The following is a 19,431-nucleotide window of genomic DNA, read 5'->3' as shown; positions in this document are numbered from 1 at the left end:
TATCAGGTCAATGACCAACTCCCACACTGGCTGCTTCACGTACGAGGCCGGGCTGGAAGTGAGTTTGTGCCTGTGAATGTGTAAGCTCCTGTTCAGAGTATTTAATCGGAGTGTAAATATTTTAGTTGGGCATCATAGCTGTGATAATGGATGCTTGTCATACCAGCAACTTCGCAAAAGAGAGTGCCATGAGTCTGGGTATCATTGTAAATTTTTCAGTAGGACAATAGTTCCATTAACACGCTGACTCAGGGGATATATTCTGTGATATCTCTTTCCGAATATGTTTAAATAATGACACTATTTACAATTTTTTTAATGGTGAAAAATTTATTCAACTTAACACTGACTTCCTAAAAGAGGACATAACTGATGATGGGAAAACTAGAAATGATCCAACTTTATCAGTACATCTGTCCAGGGATCAATTACATGCACATCTTGGCAACATTATCAATAAGCACAGATCCCTACTGTTGTCCCACAAAGACAAAAACATGTCTCAGATACTGATTAAACTTTCTTAAATGCGTTTCATTAAAGGATCCATCTGTTCTGGTTAATCTTTCTTTTGATCCCTTTGGTCTAAAAACTGAAAGAAAATTCCTCTGTAGAAACAACAGAGAAGACGTTTAACAAGAATCTGTTCAACACAAGTAAACCTCTGACATTCATTCTCTGCCCTATAAACAGTGAAACTGCAAGCAGTGTAAACTTATTTTCTTTTTAAACTAGCAGAAGCAAATTGAGTCAAAGACCTCTTGTCCAATCTAACATTTAAAGGCACGTACGCAATAGCTGGCAAACTAAATTTCTGGAAACCAAAGTAACTGAAAAAAACATTTCCACATTTGATGCTAAAACGTCTGTGGTTCTTCTAGCTTAAAATAAGGAAAAGAATTGCAGTGTAGTGACAGAATAAATAAATATTTAACACTTCAAAGCTTCTTTCAATCACTGAAAAATGAGCACTAACAATCACAATCTGTCGATTTTAACTTCGCATCCACTTAAAGAGGGAAACCTTCATGATCAAATATGATTAAGATCGAAAACTGAAAAAAACTACAAAGTAATGCTGCAATACTTTATAGACACTGTTTTGTCCCGTTCTTGTTTTACCATTGCCTGACTTATTCAACAAAATGAAATGTAGCAGCTTCCTAAGTTTTGTTTTTTTTCTATGATCAAACAGCTACGACTACATTACTTCTGTGCATGTCAATTTACAGCAACCTGCTAATAAAATATGAGGAATATGAAAAAAAACTAACTGGTTTAGTTGCCAATCTCATTTAGACAAATGAACAAAGTCATTAAATGAAATACTCTGGGGATTACTAAAGATCACTAAACTCTATATGTTTTACTCTGCGTGCTCTGGGATACCCAGTATATGTAGATCATGTGTTGTAGGTCCCCGTGGCCACATTCCTCTAAAAGAATGTAGGATTCAGACTGGTGGTCTAAATAAAAAAAAAAAAGAAGTAAATAGTAAGAAAAACCCTTTTGCTGTAAAAGTGAATGTTTTGGGAAAAGTGCTAAAGTGGTTTAGCAGTCATCAATCCAACTATGGCTGTATATATATATCAGTTTATCCTGTTGCTTTTTTTTTTAGCAGCACTGACGTGAATGTTTCATAAACTGGTTCCTGGTTGTTCCACACATCTGCTGTCAACTGACAGTTGGGAGTCGGAGAATGAAAAGTCCTTCAAATATAGAAACCAAACGCTTTAGGGCTCTGAAACAGCACTGTGTGTGTGTGTGTGTGTGTGTGTGTGTGTGTGTTTGCCTAAATCTACTAAAGAGCTGCTGACACAAAACTGGTCTGACCTGATCTTGTTCTTATCACTGAAAGAAGTGGGAGCTCATCCTCTGGGATCAGACAGTTTCACCTGACTTGAGGCAAATGGTATCTGCAAAGATTTCTTAGCATTTGTTTTAACCTGTTCGGAGTAGAGACAGGTTTTATTCCCAGACAAGGGAGAACGTCAAATGACAGAAAAGTATTTAACAGTCAATTTAACATGTCTTCGTGTAACTGACAACTTATCTGACACTATTTGTATGAATAGATTTAACTCAATTGCACTGGTGCTCAACAGAATTATTCGCAAATACCATCTCCTTAAAACCCTGTTTTTAGTGTGATCTGAATATTATCAGTTGGAATTTACATTATGAACTGCGACATGCACTAGGTACTGAAAAAACACTATATAGCAGAGGAAAATACACACACATTACTGAAGGACTTTGCATTAGGAGGCATAACCTGACAGAGGTAGGTAACAACTAAGTCCGAAATGACAAGTACAAGTCTAGCTTATAATTAAAGACTCAGAGACACATTTATGAGAGGCACAACCACTCTGTACCAGAAGCTACTACAATTACAGCTCTGAAGAGGACAAGGTAGGCAAGAAATGTCCTATAAAACCACCGCTTCTGCTGTATCTAAATGTTGGATTTTACTCCTCTCCCCTAAGTGTCTCTACTTAAGCTGTGGCAGCAAACTTCCAGAGGGCTTCTCGTTCAAACTCCTCCATCTCCTCCTCCAGGGAGTCGTCATCCTTCTCCCCGTCATCCTCTAAAACATCCGCCATGTCCTCCAGAATGTCCGCTATGTCCTCAACAAAGTCGCTGAAAAGAACCCTGTCGTGGATAAACACGCCGTCCTCAAAGAACTCTGCAGTCAGTTTTCGGATCTTGTCCTTGCTCTCGGATGAAGACCCCTCCAGCTTGCTCAGATAGCCCTCCAGCAGCTCCTCAAATTCGGACAGCTCCACTGCGTAGAGCCCCTCCTTGCTGGCGCAGTCGTCCACAGAGCTGCAGCTCAGCTGGGGGCGGACGTTGCGTCGGAGCTTCTGCTCCTGGTCTCTCCAGAAATCGTTGTGGTTGTACTGATGCGGCTGGCGGGGCTGCTGATGGCGCTGCTGGTCCTGATGATGATGGTTGTGGTGGTGAGAGTTTTTACTAGGCCGGCTGTGCCACGGTTTCTCCTTCCTCCTCTCCTCTCTGTCCACTCTGCGCTCGTCCTTCTTCCTCTCCCACTCGTCCTGGTGTTTCCTCCATGCCTCTTTGTGAGAGTTTTGCTTCTGAGACTTCCACTCTTTCTCCTTCTTCTCTTCTTTGTCCTTCCATCCTCCTTCTTTGCTGTGCTTCCACTCCTTCTCTCCTCTCCACTCTTTTTTTTCTTCTTTCTTCCTGTGGTCCCGCTCAGTGTTTTTGCCTTTGTTCCCTTTCCATTTGGACTCCTGTGGCTTCTTCTTCCCCCACCTCTCAACTTGTTCAGAAAGCTTCTTCTGGATCTCCTCCAAATTATCTCTGACGTTTTTCCTGCCACCTCCATTTTTTTTCATCCCCTCCAGTCTCTTTCGGCTCTCCTCCAAAAGAACCTTCTGTCTCTGGAGTTCCTCCTTCAGCCTGCCCCCTTCATTTGTGTCCTTTGTCCTCTCAGGTCCAGCTGCTTTTTGGTTACTCTGACCAGCTTTGTCACCAGGCTGCGGGGCTGAACTGGGAGTAGCCGGTGGCATTTTTTGATCAGCTGTGAAGGAAGCAAGATATCAAAGTTAAATTGATCATAAAGGTCAAAAGATTTTATTGCTCAGCACCCTTCCATTTGCATTATCATTTAAATAAATATTAAATGAGTGCAAAATACAGCGGCAAAGACTATTAAATGCCACATCATACCTGAGAGCTGGTTGAGTTCAGTCACCCTGGCCCTCAGACTCTCCAGCTCTTTCTTCAGTTCAGGCAGAGTTGACAACTCCTCCTTCAATTTTGTGTTTTCTTTTTCCAGATCTGCTTTACCTTTTTCATCACCACTTGCTGCTACTGTCTTCAGTGCTGAGTCGAGTTCTTCTTTCTGAGACTGAAAGATAAGGAAAGATATAGATGGTTAATCAAATCCAGGTTCTGGACAACTTTGACGATATTCAGAAATATTTATTGAAACATCATGACGGTGTAAGACAACATCATTAGCATTAATAAGACTGTATACTGACCTGTAGTTGAGCCTCTAGCAGAGCGATTTGTTGGTTTTCCTGTGTCAGTTTATCCAATAACTCTTTCATATCCTGTGGATCACTGCTAAGCCAGTCCTGGATTGAAAATCATTGGCAAATGAATAATACAAATATTTTTGAATAATCCAGTCTTTTTTTATCCTTTCATATTTTGTCTCTATAGTTTTAAGATTCAAGTTTTCTTTAGTTAGTTCTGTATAGACACATACTGGGCAGCATATCACACTGAGATTGAGTAAGTGAAGTGAGAGACGGCAGGAACAGACCTGGCTTTGTTCTCCATCACTCAGTTCAGAGGCATCAAAATCACCTGTCAGATAAGAAAATACATCTTTCACACAAGTCTTACCGCAGACACTCTTATTGACACACAGCTGCCAGGCGGTCTTACAACAACAGAAGATGCTTTTGTTGTGAAGTGCATTTTATGAGCCCAGGCCACTACTTGTGCACTACACAGAAACTGTTTATTTAAAATTACATGTAAAAAATTATATGATATATTTGCCTTGCCAAGCAAACTGCCTACAACAGATCATCTTCGCCTCAACTTAAGCACCTTTTATCATCCAGTGAGTCCTCCCAAACAGTGATAAAGAGTGTTATTGTACAATTCAAAATGCGTGTTATTCGCCATTTTCTGCTGCCAGTGCATGAAGTGTCAGGCCAGATAAGTGTTTGGAAAAGCCTCTGAGTGTTAGCCAGCTAGTGCAGAAGCTTACACTGCTGTTTTATCTTTAGTACTGGACCTACCATAATCCAGGTCAGAGAGGAAACCTGTCGACACAGTTCAGCTTAGTCAACAAGATCTAAAAGCAGACACTGAACTATCGCTGAAAGCTGCAAATAAATGTGCTTATTCAATTTGTTAATACTGGCATTGTCTAATAAGCAACTGCGTAATGATGTAATGTTCTGACAATATTTACAGTAAACACTACAGCTCTCAAATCTCTGATGCAACAGGTGTATACAGGTGCAACTATTCTGATCATTTCGGAAAGATGTTGTGCAGTAAGCACAAAGATCCATACTAAGTTATTTTTAACATGAGCATCTTCAAGTATTAGGTAATAAATATCATAAACATGGCTTCAATCTCACTGTTAATATATAGCTTAAAGCAACTATGAGCAAAAGTCGTCCCTCTTACTGTATCTGACTAGAAAACAGAAGCGAGCAGGCAGGCTTAGTTAGGCATGAGAGGAACTCACCTGAGAGGAAGAGGGAACCTAAAAAGAGGAGGATCAGAGCACCCACAATGCATTTGTTCAAGGAGAACCATGGCTTTTCCTCCTTTTTCTCAGCCAGCTTGAACTCCACTTCCTCATCCTCATCTTCCTCATCTGATGTTCTTAGTCTCGGTGCATCGAAAGAGGGCACATTCCTCCTCCTCAGTCCATCATCAAAGCTGCTTGTGTCGCCCAAATCAAAACTAGTTGATGGCTCTGTGGTAGAAAGGCAGCAAGAGGAAACAGATTTTCAAAATGAAAAAAGAACTGGCAAGACAGCAGAGTTATCACATTTTATAACGTATTTTTGTGAGAGAAGATATTGCCCCCAAACCTAAACCACATGTGGCCCGGAGTCACTTCAACAAATCATCTCGACATCTTTAGCTACAGAAGGATCAGAACTTTCCAAAATCAGAATTATCTACTGGCAGAATGCCTCACAGAAAATACTCGAATCTAAGTGAATACATGAACTGCAAAACTCAACAGTGTGTAAACAGTGTGCAAAAAAAAAGGAAAAAAAAAAGGCTGACAAAAAGTCAGTGATGCTTGTGGAAATGGATGACATTTTCTCACTAAATTACAACAACAGTAATTTCATGCATGGGGGTTTCTCATTTTCTCAGCAGGGTGTACGCTTCCCTGTCATGCTGATAAATCTCTTTCCAGCTGCTAGCGTGACACAGATAAGAAACATGTTAACCAATTCTTCTGCAAGAGGACTCTCATTTTCTGCTTCTATTGACTAGTGCTAATTACAAAGAGCCATAAACCACTTACTTCCCGCAAGACTGTGCTACCAAATTGGCAAAGCTGTTAACTGCTGTGGGGCCGCAGACCCCCCCAGGAGCACTCAAAATGTTGCCCAATGTTCACTGTGTGGCAGTTGGTTTATGGTAATATGATCAATTATAACTTTACTTGGTATAATGCCAAAGTATGTCAAATGTGTCAAAGTGTAGAGAGAGAGAGAGACAGAGCGAGAGAGAGAGACAGAGCGAGAGAGAGAGAGAGAGAGAGAGAGAGAGAGAGAGAGAGAGAGGGGAAAGGGGGGTCAGTAGGAGCCCTGAGGCCCCATAGCAGGTTATTCTTGTCATGACTTCACTTCAGAAAGGACTCTGCTCTTCTGCAGAACAATTTCAGTGCTCGAGTCTTTTATATAAGTATATATTTTTTGGGGGTGTAAATTGGCTGGTGAATGTCACCAAGACTAGAAAGGGTTGGAAAATAGTGAATACACACCCTGATGCGAAGACAAACAATATATATGTTAGTATGTGGATATGCTATATTACCTTGCTGCACCTATACACTGTGTATGACCAGTGTGATTGTATAGTGTCATCTATTTCACTAGCGGTTCCCAGTGCTTCTGGCTTGTGAACCCACGAAAGGAAGCAATGCCTTCTTGCAATTATTGTCATAGGTTATAGCCTTAGGGTTGACAGGAGTTATGAACAGTGGTTTTTCTATCTCTTGTTGTATTTGAAGGGTTATTGAAGGTCTGGAGAGTTGGAAGCATCTAATATTTCACAAGAAAAAAGATAAAAAATGAAGAATCCCTAATTTAGGAACCAGTGTTTTAGAAAAACAGACTGACTATCTCTCTGAATTAAATAAAGATCACTCTAGTGCCATGTGCTGACATAGCTTGCATGCATTATCTGTCCCATACCTTGTTCTTCTTCTCTCTCATCGGGGGTCACTGTCTCAGATGGCTCTGCTGCCTCCTCTTCTGCTTCTACTGAACCAACAGTCTCTGGCACAGGGCTTTCATCAATGGGGTCTTCTGTCACCAGCCTCTCTGTGACTGGACTTGGCTGCTCTGTACTTTCTGGAACAAAGCTGATATCGGCGTCAACATGAGAGGGAGGATCAGTGGCTGTGATGGTCTCTGTGGGGATGTTAACCTCAAGTTCAGCAGTGAAGACAAGACTCTCCCCAGCAGGACTCGCAGGAATTGGCCCCATATCAGCAGGCGTGTCAAGTACTGGTTCTGTAGAGACAGGGATCTCAGTCATGGGAGGAGCAGAGCAGGACTCCTCAAGCTCAGATGGGGGGAGTTCAGCAGCAGGAATATCGAGTGGAGCCCCCAAATCAATGTTGGTGACAAAGGGTATGGCTCCTAGGTGCTCATTGTCACTGGGGGAGCTGGTATCAATTTCATGTATAACTGGAGGCTGACTCTCCAGGTCGAGATCTGCAGGGTCAAGGGGGTTTTGTGGAAGAGGACTCATCCGGGTTGGACTAGAAGGTATGGGACCCTCACTGGACTCTGGAGAGGTCTCCTGACACACCTAGAAATAAGGGCCAGAAAGAAAAAATGATATCTGTGAATACTTTTATACTTTGATATCACTTCTTGTGATCTTCATTGCAATTAAGGTGTTATTTAGTAATACATTTCTATGATTTTGTTTTTCAGTGCATCCATTTCCCTCACACTATATTGCCTACAATGTGTCTCTTCCATTTAATGACTTCCTATACTGCCCTGAGTGACTTTTTAATAATCTCAGGAGAACAGGTCTCAACTGTCTAATTTATATTTAGCATGGGCAGATAGAAGCAGTTGTAATCTGTAATCTGTAATCTGTAATCTATTGCAAAAGGGATTCCATTCTATTGAGGCTCATTTCAGTGTAAAAACTGGTATTCCTTACTCCATCTGCGAAATATTTCAATCTGTAAAATTCTTCAACATGACTGAAAATTAGTTAAATAGAAATTAGTGCTGCTTATTGATTTGGAGGGGGGGGGTCAAGCAACAAAGTAAAGAACATATTATGTATACTTTTTTTATGTTATAAATCTGATTGCAGCCATAGTGTGCTGGACAGTAAGTATGTACATGTGATCAAGATAAATATACACCATCAAACAAGACATTAGACCGAAGAATACATCACCAGCATTTGGTTATAACTGTGTAAGGTAAGGATTTGTCCTCTTAATAATGACTTGATTCCGGGTTTTCTAGTGGCACGATATTCAACAACAAGGACAGACATTAGTATCTGTGCTTAAACCTTGATAGGATTATTACATTGTTTATTGTGTACTAACCTGATGGCCTTCCTCAGACAGGACAGTTTCTATTGGAATGTCACTTGCTTTGAACTCCACAGCAGCTCCTGAAATAACATCAACACAGGGTCAACACTACAATTTGAAACTGCAGAGGTTTTTAAAAGCAATGTCTTCAATGTCTAAAATGAGCCATGCCACAACCCATGACCACTGATCCTGTAAATGCTCCACCCCTCTTGAATTTCAGTACCTGCCACCTCCTCTGAGAGACTAGGGACGTCGCCCAGGCTCTCAGTGCCGTCGTCCACAGGTCCCACATTCTCAACAGCAGCTTCCTGTGGAGTAAGAAGATACAATAAGATCAGGCTTCCTACAAGCATTCACATTAACACCTAAAGTATGCTTATTGGTAATGCTGACCTTGACATTCACAGCACACCCAATACAGGCTTACATGCTCGCCCCTAGACGCAAATCCCTGGGCCGAGGGATATGTTGATTTTCCTTGTCAGTCATCGTAATGAAATCACAGGGTTTTATTTTAATTTGTGTTGTACCGTTTTGTTAATAGAGTAGAATCTGATTTCCATAATTCTTTTTCTATAATGAAATAAAATATTTCTGAAATACTTAACATCTGCTACATATTACAGTTAGAGTTTGACTGAACACCCATTATTTTCAAATGTAATTGTTATCCATGTTGATATATAATTGTCAATTTTTAAACTGATATTGTGACATATACCAAAGTCCTTATAGCATCTCTGTATATACTCAGCTGCCATAATTAGTCTTCTACCATCATTGATATTGATAGATAGATAGAGGTAAACAAAATATTACCTCTCAGTATAAAATTCAACAGCACCGCATTCTATGGCCTCCAATCAACACTGCTCTAAAACAGTTTTGACAAAATCTAAACACTATAACCATCATGAAAGAGGATTTAATGCAGGGATGTTGTATTCGATTGCATTAGTTTTAGTTAGGTGTACTTAATAAACTGGCAATTGAATATATATCTATATAGATCTTTTGATTATGACAACAGAAATATTTTTGTCCTCAATGCTCTCCCTTAACACAGTCACAAAATCATACACAACTGCTAGCACATAGAGTTGACATATAAAACAAACAAAATAACACACAACAGCTATGGAACAAAAAAATAAAAGCCTTACACTTTCAAACTGGACAGTATCTGACTAATGGGTCATAATTTGGTAACATTCACCATGACTTTATCATTATGGGCGGCTTAGGGTTGCAAGTTCAGACATTTCATATTTTACATGGGCCTGTATTCATGAGACAGGATGAGACAGGATAATAACCATGCTCCAAATTGTATCCAGGCATACAAGTCTCCAAGGAAAGTTTCCTGAGCTGGTTTTAAAGTCTTACCTCGGGGGAGAGGAGGGTCCAGCTGTTGGTTGAGGACGCACTACTGCCTGTGCTATTGCTGTTGTCAGACATCGCCCTCTTCAGGCTCAACTTGGCACAGCACGGTGCAGATTCAGCTGAATTGTATTCTGCAGACGAAAACAGAAATAACATGCCTTCATTGAACATGCCTGGTGCATACACCATATGCCTTGTGGGATTTAGAAGCATTATCTTGACATAATAATCCGACTGTAACTTAATTACTAGTATTGCATTCAAATTATAAGTATGCATACTCTTAAACATGAAAGTACACACGAATTATAAACTATGTCTAATTTCCTGCAGTAACTAGATGGTTATTATGTAAATGCCAGCCTAAGAGGACACAATAACGTCACAGTGTGGGACCTAATTCACCGACCATACGGGATAAAGCACAGATTGTCGTTGATACAAGTTATGTAACGGTATGGTGGCATCCATAATATACTGCTGCGCAGTTAAACAAAAGGTTCAGTCAGAAGAAACAGGAATCTCATGATTACATTAATCGCCGCTGCTATTTCCAGCCAACCATTCATTCAGACCCATCCATCCTCTCAATCTGTGTGGCAGTTAAATTACCAAAAATGGTCAAACCACAGGCACGAGTAGCTCATTGATGCAGAAACGAGCAAACAAAGGATAATACTCACTTGTCGACAACACTACCTGCGCTACGGTTCTGTTTTGCACATATGATAGACAAAATTTAGGGGCCGTGGTTGTTGTAGCAACCAAAATCAAGGTTCACTCATGATGGTAAACAAAGGATGGTAGGCTGAATATTCCCACTCCCACTCTTCCGCGTTCTCACCCAGGCCCTGCTGTTGGCGAGCGCTTCACCCACCTGTTCGACTCTTATCAAGTTAAACACAAATAAGACGTTTTATTTACCCCACTTGCTTACAGCTCAGTCGTCGGCTGTTTTTTCCCTTCAAAACGTTTTGTTTTTTAGTAAGAACAACGCTCCTCTCTTCCCCTGAACTTGGGAACTTTGGGAATTCCAAGCTGCGTCACGTCGACCAAGGCGCTTCTCGTCCAATGGGATTTCAGCAAAGCCTCCGGAGCGCCCGCCCCTGAAGCAAGATCTGACCAATCAGTTAGAAGTGTCGTGTCAGGAAAGCGACGCACAGCCCAGCATGATTGACGCTCGCAGGTGAAAGTGGCAGGTGATGGACACAGATCCCGCCCCAGTCCTTTAATAATACAACTTCACGTGTGAACCTAACCCTCAAGATCCATGCGTGCACCTATATATACAGAAGGCACAGCTGCCAGGACCAGCCGCACACTGACACGTCTGCAGAGTTATATTTGAACTACGGGACTTACCACAGTGGACAACCCCTCCACTCCTATTGCTCCAGTGTGGCCATCCATTTCATCATCTGACTTCTTCTCCTCTATTATTAGTCTGCCAACTGTTTTGTCTGTGAAAGGCACATTTACTTTTACACCTCAGCAAAAGGTTGGATTAGCCTATCAATCAGGCAAAGTGGGCAACTGCTCAGGTGCCCCAAAAGCCCCAGCTTTATATGTAATCACAATTTCTGGTTTTGTTGTTTTGTTTTTTTGTCTTTTTTTTTTTTTTTTTTTTAATTTGCATATATTGAGCTCATTTGTTGTAAAGCTGTATTTTATCAATCAGCTTTGATTTTTTCTTTGGCTAAGATAGTAGGCCATTATTCCATTGTATGAATCTGTAAAGCTGCAACCAACAATTATTTTCATTGTAAGTACGCCTTTAGAATTATTGTCATTAATAACTGATTGATTGTTTAGTCTATAAAATATCAGAAAACAGTGAAAATTCCCACCCTTGTTCTCTGAGGCTCAACTTCACGTTTAAATTGCCTCTACTGTCTGACCAACAGTTTAAATCCCCCAAATGTTAAGTTCACTATCATATAGAAGTAGGGAAACTAGCAAATATTCACATTTGAGATGCTGGTAGTGAAGATTTGGGATTTTTGCCTAAAAATTAATTATTAACAATTATTTTCTGTCAATCGACCAATTGATTACTCATCTTAATCATTTCAGCTTTAAACTGTTAGTTGGTTTCTGGGCACCTGAGAGAGTACTGTAACTTTTATATATAGTGGGCATTAATGGGGCCTAACAGCAAATTTTTGCCTCAGGGTCCCCTAGGATGTTAATCCAGCCATGCCTCTGCATATATGAAATATGAACCCACAAAACAGCGCCACTTAAGTGACCTGTATGGCCACATCTATGTTTATTTGGTTCCAATAAATATGTAGAGACTGCTATTATTTTATTTTGTCACTGACCATTTGTAAGGTACTTTCTAGTTATTCTTGGGTGGTAAAATTTACTCATGCCAACTCAGCTCAGATACCCAGCCTCTCAACTTGAGGAACACTTTTTTAACATGTGTACAGACATATAGAGTATCATGGAAATTTATTCAGAAATGTGGCATTTTAATGGAACATGGTAATGGGCATAAAAATCATAATTATCTAAAGTTGTTGTCAGTTTGGATTGAAGGTCAGTACCCTTGTGGTCTCAATGCAACTGCTCTTAGAGCATCACGTCACTTCTCTCTCTCTTTATTACATCTGTTACAGTTTTCGAGACTTGAAATTTACACAGGATAGTACCGTGAAAACTAATCTGGGTCACTGGTTATGCAATAACGTTAAAGTGTGTCATGTTTGAATTGCGGCAGACTTGTTGTAGCCTCCACAATGCAAAGGAATGGATCTGGATGTTTTCGCCACCGTGCTGACCAATTGGGAGGCGATATAGCGTTTGCGTCAATTTTCTGCGACGGACAGAACGGACCAATGGCAAGAGAGCTCTTGGGATCGATTGGCCAATGGGATGAGTCGAGGTCTATTTGAACAGTGAAAAGCGGGCTTGCAAACATTCGAGAGGGAAACAAAGAAGGAGAAAACATCTCGCTGCTGTTGGACGCAAAAACTGGAATAATTTACTCTTTTTTAAACCCCGGAATACCCCCGAAATTAATAAGGTAACTTTGAGATCTCATTGATTGTTCGCAAAGCGACATAAACGTCTGGTTGGACGTTTACATCGACCTAAGTTGAAGGAGATAAGTCTTGTTCTCAGCTAACTTGAGCGACGTTAGCATAGCTACACTCGCTTAGCTATACGAACTAAAAGTTGCTGCCACTGTAGCCACTAAACTATCGAGCTAATATGCTTTATTTGTGATTCTGAATGTTGACTAATGTTAAAAACCTCTCCACCAGATTTCCGTCATGTCTCACAAACAGATCTACTACTCTGACAAATATGACGATGACAAATACGAGTACAGGTGGGTATGGTTTCTGTTTGTACAACATGCACTTTAACTTTGTCAGTGTGTCAACGTTATTATATAACATATTTAATAATCTCACCATGGTAACATTCGACTGAAACCGTCGTCCGTTATGTAACACTATACGCCATACTATTATTTAACTGGTGCACCCATTTTCTATAAATATTTTCTACAGGCATGTAATGTTACCCAAAGACATTGCAAAGCGTGTACCTAAGACCCATCTGATGTCGGAGACCGAGTGGAGGAACCTGGGTGTCCAACAGAGCCAAGGATGGGTGCATTACATGATCCACCAGCCAGGTATCTTAATCTTAATGTTAAACCATGTATGTATGTATGTATGTAGAATGTATTCTGATTCTAATGTAACTGAGCTGAAATGATCCCATCTTGATATATTTCTGATGTTTATTTGGCCCCATTCTGATGCTGGGGCTAGTAGCAGGCCATTGTGAAAAATGTAACAAAAAGCAGTTTTGGCTGATTGAGTGACAAGGCAACTCTTGATAGATTAACTTTAGCACACATGTTAAATCATACATGTCAGGACAAGAGTGTATGTGTGGTGTTTCTGCAAATAAATATCATCCATAGATGGATTGATCTTGAGATTTTTTGTACAAATAACAAGGTGTAACTTACAACTAAGGCCTAATGAGTTTTCCTTGGAATCTGTAGCAATAGATTTTCAAGTCTTTATTTAATAATTTGCAAAAAAGTGCTTGAGATGATGATGATGATGATAATAATAATAATAATAATAATAATAAATGAGAACTCACTAGGTATTTTTTGGGTTAAGGGTAAAACTAGGAGTCTAATCAGGATGACGGTGCTGAAAGTTAATACTAGATTACTAGTTAATACTAAAGTTAATATGTTTATATTATGCATATGTTACAGCTTAATATCTATGGTTTATCTTTTATCTCAGCCATTTTTTTGACTGCAGCGCACACTAATGCAATCATAAACTGAAACAAGGCACAGAACACAACAGGACTAGGGTTATTTCATTTTTTTTTTTCTTTTAATCTACTGATCATTAAGTGATAAAGTCAGAAAATTGTAAAAATTTACATGAGCCCAGGGTGGCCACTTTATATTGTTAAATTGGTTGCAGATTAATTTTCTTATAATCCACTAAATGATTAATTGACTAATTGTGTCAGCTCTTTAGAGCACAGATATGTTGCTCCTTGCATGTTTGTTGTTTAGCTGATTGAAAGTTTGAGCCCTTCTGTCCCCTTTTGTTTTATGAAGATGAAAGACAACAAGTCCCTTAATTACTTTAAAACAGGTACAGTTACATCTTTTCAAAGAGTTGGTCCAGGTTAGTGGTCAACATTTCAATAGATTTGGTGGCCACAAGCATATGGACAACAGGTGCCATCCTAGTCACACCTTCCATTCAAAATGTGTGTAATAGGAGTAACAAGAGTCAAGTTTCCCCTCAAAGAATCAAAGCATCACAACTGTTAAGTTTGATCACTCTGCTTACATATTGTGTGTCTTTCTTTTCTTGTAGAGCCACACATCTTGCTGTTCCGGCGTCCTCTGCCCAACCCAAAATCCTAAGTGACAGATGCTCTGGGTCCTTGGAAGATCAGTCCCACTTATGTGCCACAGATCGACGCATCAAAATAGAGATCATGCTGTCAGATTCCCAATGTGTGGTCGATGACTTGTAATTTGGGCTGATCGTGTCGGACCTGGAGAAGGACTATCACACTTATGAACAGTGGTTGTGGATGGATTATGTGTTGAAGGAACAAAATCATCACCCTTCTCTCGAGGAAAAGACTTGTGCACGTGTTAAAAGCAACACACCGTCTGCCAGAAACATTCAGATCAGCTAACACCGTCTTTTTGACTTAATCTTTCTGTCCAACTTGCTGAACCTGCTTGGATATTCCAGCTTTTTAGAACAATTGTAATAAGATGTGGGGAGTGAAACTTGTTCAAACATTTGAGTTATTCTAACAGAGTGCGCTCTGGGTCGAGCTCAGGTCACAACACAAGCCAGATAGAATAGTTGGATCCTAAATTAAGTTCAACTCTGAAACAAACTGCGGTTTTAAGTTACATGTTGCTGCTCAGTTTAAATGACACTGTAAATTGGCATTTAACAATCTGTCATGTGCATGAAAAGCCGCATCTATAATAGTCTCCTAACTAGTCTTGATCACTTTTTTCAATAAGAGCATATATTACTCTGGGGCCTACTTTAAAAGAAATCTTGTTGATGGGTCTGATTGTACCAGTTAGCTGCTCAGTATTTATGAATGTGTTGCCCTTTCTGAAATAAATGTAAACTTTTTAAAATCTTATTAGTGTGGACTTGTGTTTTGACAGTATTTGGTGTATACAACTACTGTACGATCACACAGAGCCACTTTACACATGAAAGGCGTGTTAAAAAGAATAAAAAAAAAAAAAAAAGTGGTTGATGGCTTTAATGGCAGACAATACCCTAAGATGCTCTTATAGAATTAACCCAAATCATTGAATCAGATATTGAAAAGGCAATTGCATTCATTTTGGTTTGGTATTATATGATATTGCTTTGAGGCACTTGTGTGTGTGGATTTTTTTTTTTTTTTTTTTTTTTTTTAAATTCTGAATACTTGCACCCACCCACTCTGTCATGTGCCAGTTTGCGGCCTGTCCCGCTTTACTACCATGTTCTAGCTTCTCTGCTGTCATTTGAGGTTAAGATTTCACGTTAAAGTTGTTCTGTGAACTTGTGCCTTTTTGTAAAGTTTGCTTTTCACTTTTTTCTGACGGAATTAGTTTGTATAATTACACGTGTTGGTGTCGAGATGTTCTCCATTTCAGAATTAAATCAGTATGAGGAGAGTCACAATGCATTTACTCTTTGGAATAAGTGTGCGGTGGGGGATCGACCTTGTTTAGTAATCCTGACAATAATACTAAAATAATGGATTATTACAGATGAAGTTTGGAACAATGTGTTGCAGCTGCATCAAAGTGGAAAAACTGTACTCATCTGTTTGCCAATTTTATCATCTTTTTGAACACTAAGTGCTGGAAAAATCAACAAAAACTTCACTTTAAAATCTTTAGTTTATATCCCATCATTTAGTGCTTGGTACAGAAGAAAATCCACCAGACAGCAGCATGAAATTCTTCTGAATACACCCTCACCTCTCGCTGTTTCCTCTGTCAACTGTAAAATGAGGGCAGTATGGGATGATTCCCATGTCCTTCCCAACAGCCTGTTTTCAAAGGCAACCAGATCTCAGAACAAAACAAAATTCTGTTAACTCATGAACTGCACGTACTGATGCACCCACACCAGACAAAATAACCATTTGATAATGGTAAAGAAATTGACGTGCACCTGCTGTACAAGTTGAAACACATCACATAATTATATGACGTGACATTTCATGCAAATGTAATGTGAAGTGTCATTTTCACTGCAAATGTACTTACAATATAACAGATTGAATTGAAGCACAGTGAAAGAGGCTCACTCACATCAGGCCTGTTGCAACAATGCTTTAAACTGTTTCACATTTAACATTAGCACTGCTTTATTCCTGCTGTAGGGAACTTTCCCTTTCAACGCCTGTGATGTTTCTGTATGCGCCGTTTCTTTTATTACCAATCACTAATGCTGCCGTTCGGAAAATAAAACTATTGTTTCACAATGCTGAATATTTTATGTTCATACAGCTTTTTAAGAAATTATTCTGACATTAACTGCTTTCCTGTATGACCCTGGGAACGACTAGCAGCTTTTTCTACTAAACCTGTGTGTTAATGGAATATGTGTGAGCCACAACTGTGCTGTGAACTTGCCATATGTATGATAATCAGGTGTTGAGCCACATCACTTTACCTGTTGTAGTACAATGTGATGAAGGTGTGTATGCCAGACAGCTCACTTTGTGAACGTGTGATATTATGGTGCACAGTTGGTGTTCATCCAGTGGCACAGTGATACTGCATCTGTTGTCTGGCACTGTGACCAGACTCTTGTTTTACTTATTTGTGGCCTGTAATCCAATTCCAATTTCTCCCTTCTCATGTGTAATATGGGTCTCATCTACTGGTAAATGTCTCTGTGAGTGTAATGGACAAAATGTTTTACTGAATGGGCAAGTCGTTACAACGGTGTACGTGCATAAAGGGAGAGGCAGACACAGCATCTGCTACACATTTAGCAGTGATACGTGGTGTAAACAACTAGTGGATTATTGCTGCATGAAAAGGCAGTGACAAAACTTAAAAGGCTGGATCATTCAGAGGATATGTTTTGTTGGTTTGGGTGTCCGTTTTAAACAGGATTCAGCTCTTCATGAATTAAGTTTTGTTCTTTAAAGACCCTCTTTAAAGGAGCTTTAAATTACATGACACCACTGATATATAATAATACACGTGACTAAGAATTTAGGTTGGAAATCGCTGTCAGGGCTTCAACAACCATTTTCTTTTCATCATCGATGAATCTGCTGTTTACTTTCTGAATCGTTTGGTCTATAAGATCACAGAAAATAATTAAAAATGTCCAATTTCTTTAGCTGAAGTTCTTCAAATGTCTCATTTTACCTGCTGGAATAAACTGGTGTCCTTTTTGTTATGCGATATATGTAATACTCAGCTGCCTTTGGACCATTTTATAAAGACAGATCCCTCCCTATTAACCTTTCTCTCCGCATCCTTCTGCCTGCGGTGTGTTAGCAATAAGTGGACCTTTGAAAATTTATGTGAATATCAGCAATACACAACTAAAACCTCAAAATTATGATGTCTCCTCATCTTCAAAACAGTCTGGCAGTTGAACAATGCAATAAATCCTTGAAGACTTTGTTAGACGAGGGCATAGCAACCAAAAGTAATCAATTCATTCCAGTCCAGTCCCAAAATGCGATTGTTTGCTAAAGAGATAAAGGGAAACATACTTAGTAATTTTGCCATATTTTTCCTTTTCTTTTTGTTTTCATAAGACTATTTCAATCAAAGAAAAATGTTTGCCAGCCTGTCCAGTTGCCTTAGACTGAATTCTTCTAGACAGTATATGATAATCAAATTACGACCAAATATAAAACATTCACAAGTTCAGTTCAATGCAGATACGAAATTCCCCATTAAGGTATACAGTGAGATATGAAAAATCTAGAGTCCATGACAATGTCTCTGCTGTGACACACAGCTGTTCTCTAAGTTTCACATGTTGGACTGTGGAGGGCAGTACAACACAACGACCAAAAAAGGGAGCGACTACATTAATTCAACTGGCTTTTTGCATATATGTGGCATTGAACACAAAATGTAAACAAAAGTGCCTCTGACTCAGGGATATATTTAGACTGAATCTGCACCTTCTATTTGTCTACATCACATTTGTAAAAACCCTTTCTGTAATGCGGTGCCGCTCTGATCTAAAAAAAGAAATCTGTTGGTCTGTGTGTCCCAGATGCATACAGACTAAGACGCGGAGCAAACAGAGCTCGTGGCGACAGTCAGACACTGTGGGCTATAACTATAGAACTTTGGAAGTCACGGGTAATGGAGGAAAGAAAATGTTTTGTGAATTTCTGACAATTTGCTGAAAATGTTGCCGAGGTAATCACTAGGCTGTGATGGTCAGCAATCTGAGCCTCCTACTGAGATCCAGAGATGTGTGGAGGGCAGAATAAGATGTTTGACGCCTTAAGGTGGAAAAAAAGCTTGAGCGCCTGCCAGAGGTATCTATGAATCATGCTGAAAATTGGTTCCCATTGGAAGCTTAAAGGTAAATGATAACCTAAATCTGGAGCCGTATTTACAGAATAGCTGGGTGCAGCAAGATGGTGAACCAGTTTATCAGGCCAGTGACCTTTTTTTGTAAATTTACCAGTCAGCATTCTTCACTTATAATGTTATTAATAATCTTACTGTGTTCATTTTTAAAGGTGATCTTTCATGGTGTTCAGAGGATGTTTCACCCTGACAGAATATCTAGGCGGCTAGCACTGAGTGGTTGAATATAGGGCTGCAACTAACAATTATTTCCATTATCAATTTAGGTTCAGATCGTCGTCCAAAATAACTGATTAATTGTTTGGTCAATAAAATGTCACAAAATAGTGAAAATACCAGTTGCCATTTCCTGAATCCAAGGTGATGTATTTGAATTGCTTGTTTTGCCTAATCAAATCGGACAAGTAAAAGCAGCATATAATTGAATTAGAGAAGCTGGACCGAGGGAATGTTTGGCATTTCTGCTTGGAAAATGACTTAAACCGATTAACTGAGAAACCATTTTAGCCTAAGTTTAGAAGGTTGAGTTGGTTGAAATATTGGCTGAAAAATAGGCATAAGATGACAGATTCACATGTGTACCATTGTAAACCATTCA

At 39.6% G+C, this 19,431-nt stretch overlaps 2 protein-coding genes across 5 annotated transcripts; one reads left to right on the top strand and one right to left on the bottom strand.

Annotated features, from left to right (window-relative positions):
- Nucleotides 1-310: 310 nt before the first annotated feature.
- Nucleotides 311-10,787, bottom strand: pbxip1a (pre-B-cell leukemia homeobox interacting protein 1a). 4 transcript variants are annotated; one of them, XM_056398634.1, is made up of 11 exons: nucleotides 10,634-10,787; nucleotides 9,713-9,840; nucleotides 8,550-8,634; nucleotides 8,336-8,403; nucleotides 6,945-7,566; nucleotides 5,249-5,482; nucleotides 4,788-4,811; nucleotides 4,301-4,344; nucleotides 4,014-4,109; nucleotides 3,697-3,877; nucleotides 311-3,547 (listed from the first exon to the last, which is right to left on the bottom strand). In XM_056398634.1, the coding sequence occupies exons 2-11, from the start codon at nucleotides 9,782-9,784 to the stop codon at nucleotides 2,499-2,501; spliced, it is 2,475 nt and encodes an 824-aa protein (XP_056254609.1). In that variant the 5' UTR covers nucleotides 9,785-9,840; nucleotides 10,634-10,787; the 3' UTR covers nucleotides 311-2,498. The 4 variants fall into 4 exon arrangements, with proteins under 4 accessions (XP_056254609.1, XP_056254612.1, XP_056254610.1 ...); XM_056398637.1 differs by having other exon boundaries at nucleotides 10,647-10,745; XM_056398635.1 differs by lacking the exon at nucleotides 10,634-10,787 and adding an exon at nucleotides 10,393-10,546.
- Nucleotides 10,788-12,623: 1,836 nt separating this feature from the next.
- Nucleotides 12,624-17,610, top strand: cks1b (CDC28 protein kinase regulatory subunit 1B). Its single transcript, XM_056398477.1, has 4 exons — nucleotides 12,624-12,740; nucleotides 12,982-13,049; nucleotides 13,234-13,361; nucleotides 14,590-17,610. Exons 2-4 carry the CDS (start codon nucleotides 12,991-12,993, stop codon nucleotides 14,637-14,639), a joined length of 237 nt encoding a protein of 78 aa, XP_056254452.1. The 5' UTR covers nucleotides 12,624-12,740; nucleotides 12,982-12,990; the 3' UTR covers nucleotides 14,640-17,610.
- The last annotated feature ends 1,821 nt before the right edge of the window (nucleotides 17,611-19,431 follow it).

This window comes from Seriola aureovittata, chromosome 16, assembly GCF_021018895.1.
Source record: "Seriola aureovittata isolate HTS-2021-v1 ecotype China chromosome 16, ASM2101889v1, whole genome shotgun sequence".
Lineage (NCBI taxonomy): Eukaryota > Metazoa > Chordata > Actinopteri > Carangiformes > Carangidae > Seriola > Seriola aureovittata.
Note: the sequence above shows the minus strand (reverse complement) of the source record. Positions and strands in the feature narration are given on the sequence as shown.

Coding starts and splice junctions, on each gene's coding strand:
- pbxip1a (XM_056398634.1), bottom strand. CDS start 9,784: ATGTCTGACAACAGCAATAGCACAGGCAGTAGTGCGTCCTCAACCAAC. Junction 8,635..9,712: donor GGACCCTCCTCTCCCCCGAG/GTAAGACTTTAA, acceptor CTTACTCCACAG/GAAGCTGCTGTTGAGAATGT. Junction 3,548..3,696: donor TGAACTCAACCAGCTCTCAG/GTATGATGTGGC, acceptor CTTCCTTCACAG/CTGATCAAAAAATGCCACCG.
- cks1b (XM_056398477.1), top strand. CDS start 12,991: ATGTCTCACAAACAGATCTACTACTCTGACAAATATGACGATGACAAA. Junction 13,050..13,233: donor GATGACAAATACGAGTACAG/GTGGGTATGGTT, acceptor TATTTTCTACAG/GCATGTAATGTTACCCAAAG. Junction 13,362..14,589: donor TTACATGATCCACCAGCCAG/GTATCTTAATCT, acceptor CTTTTCTTGTAG/AGCCACACATCTTGCTGTTC.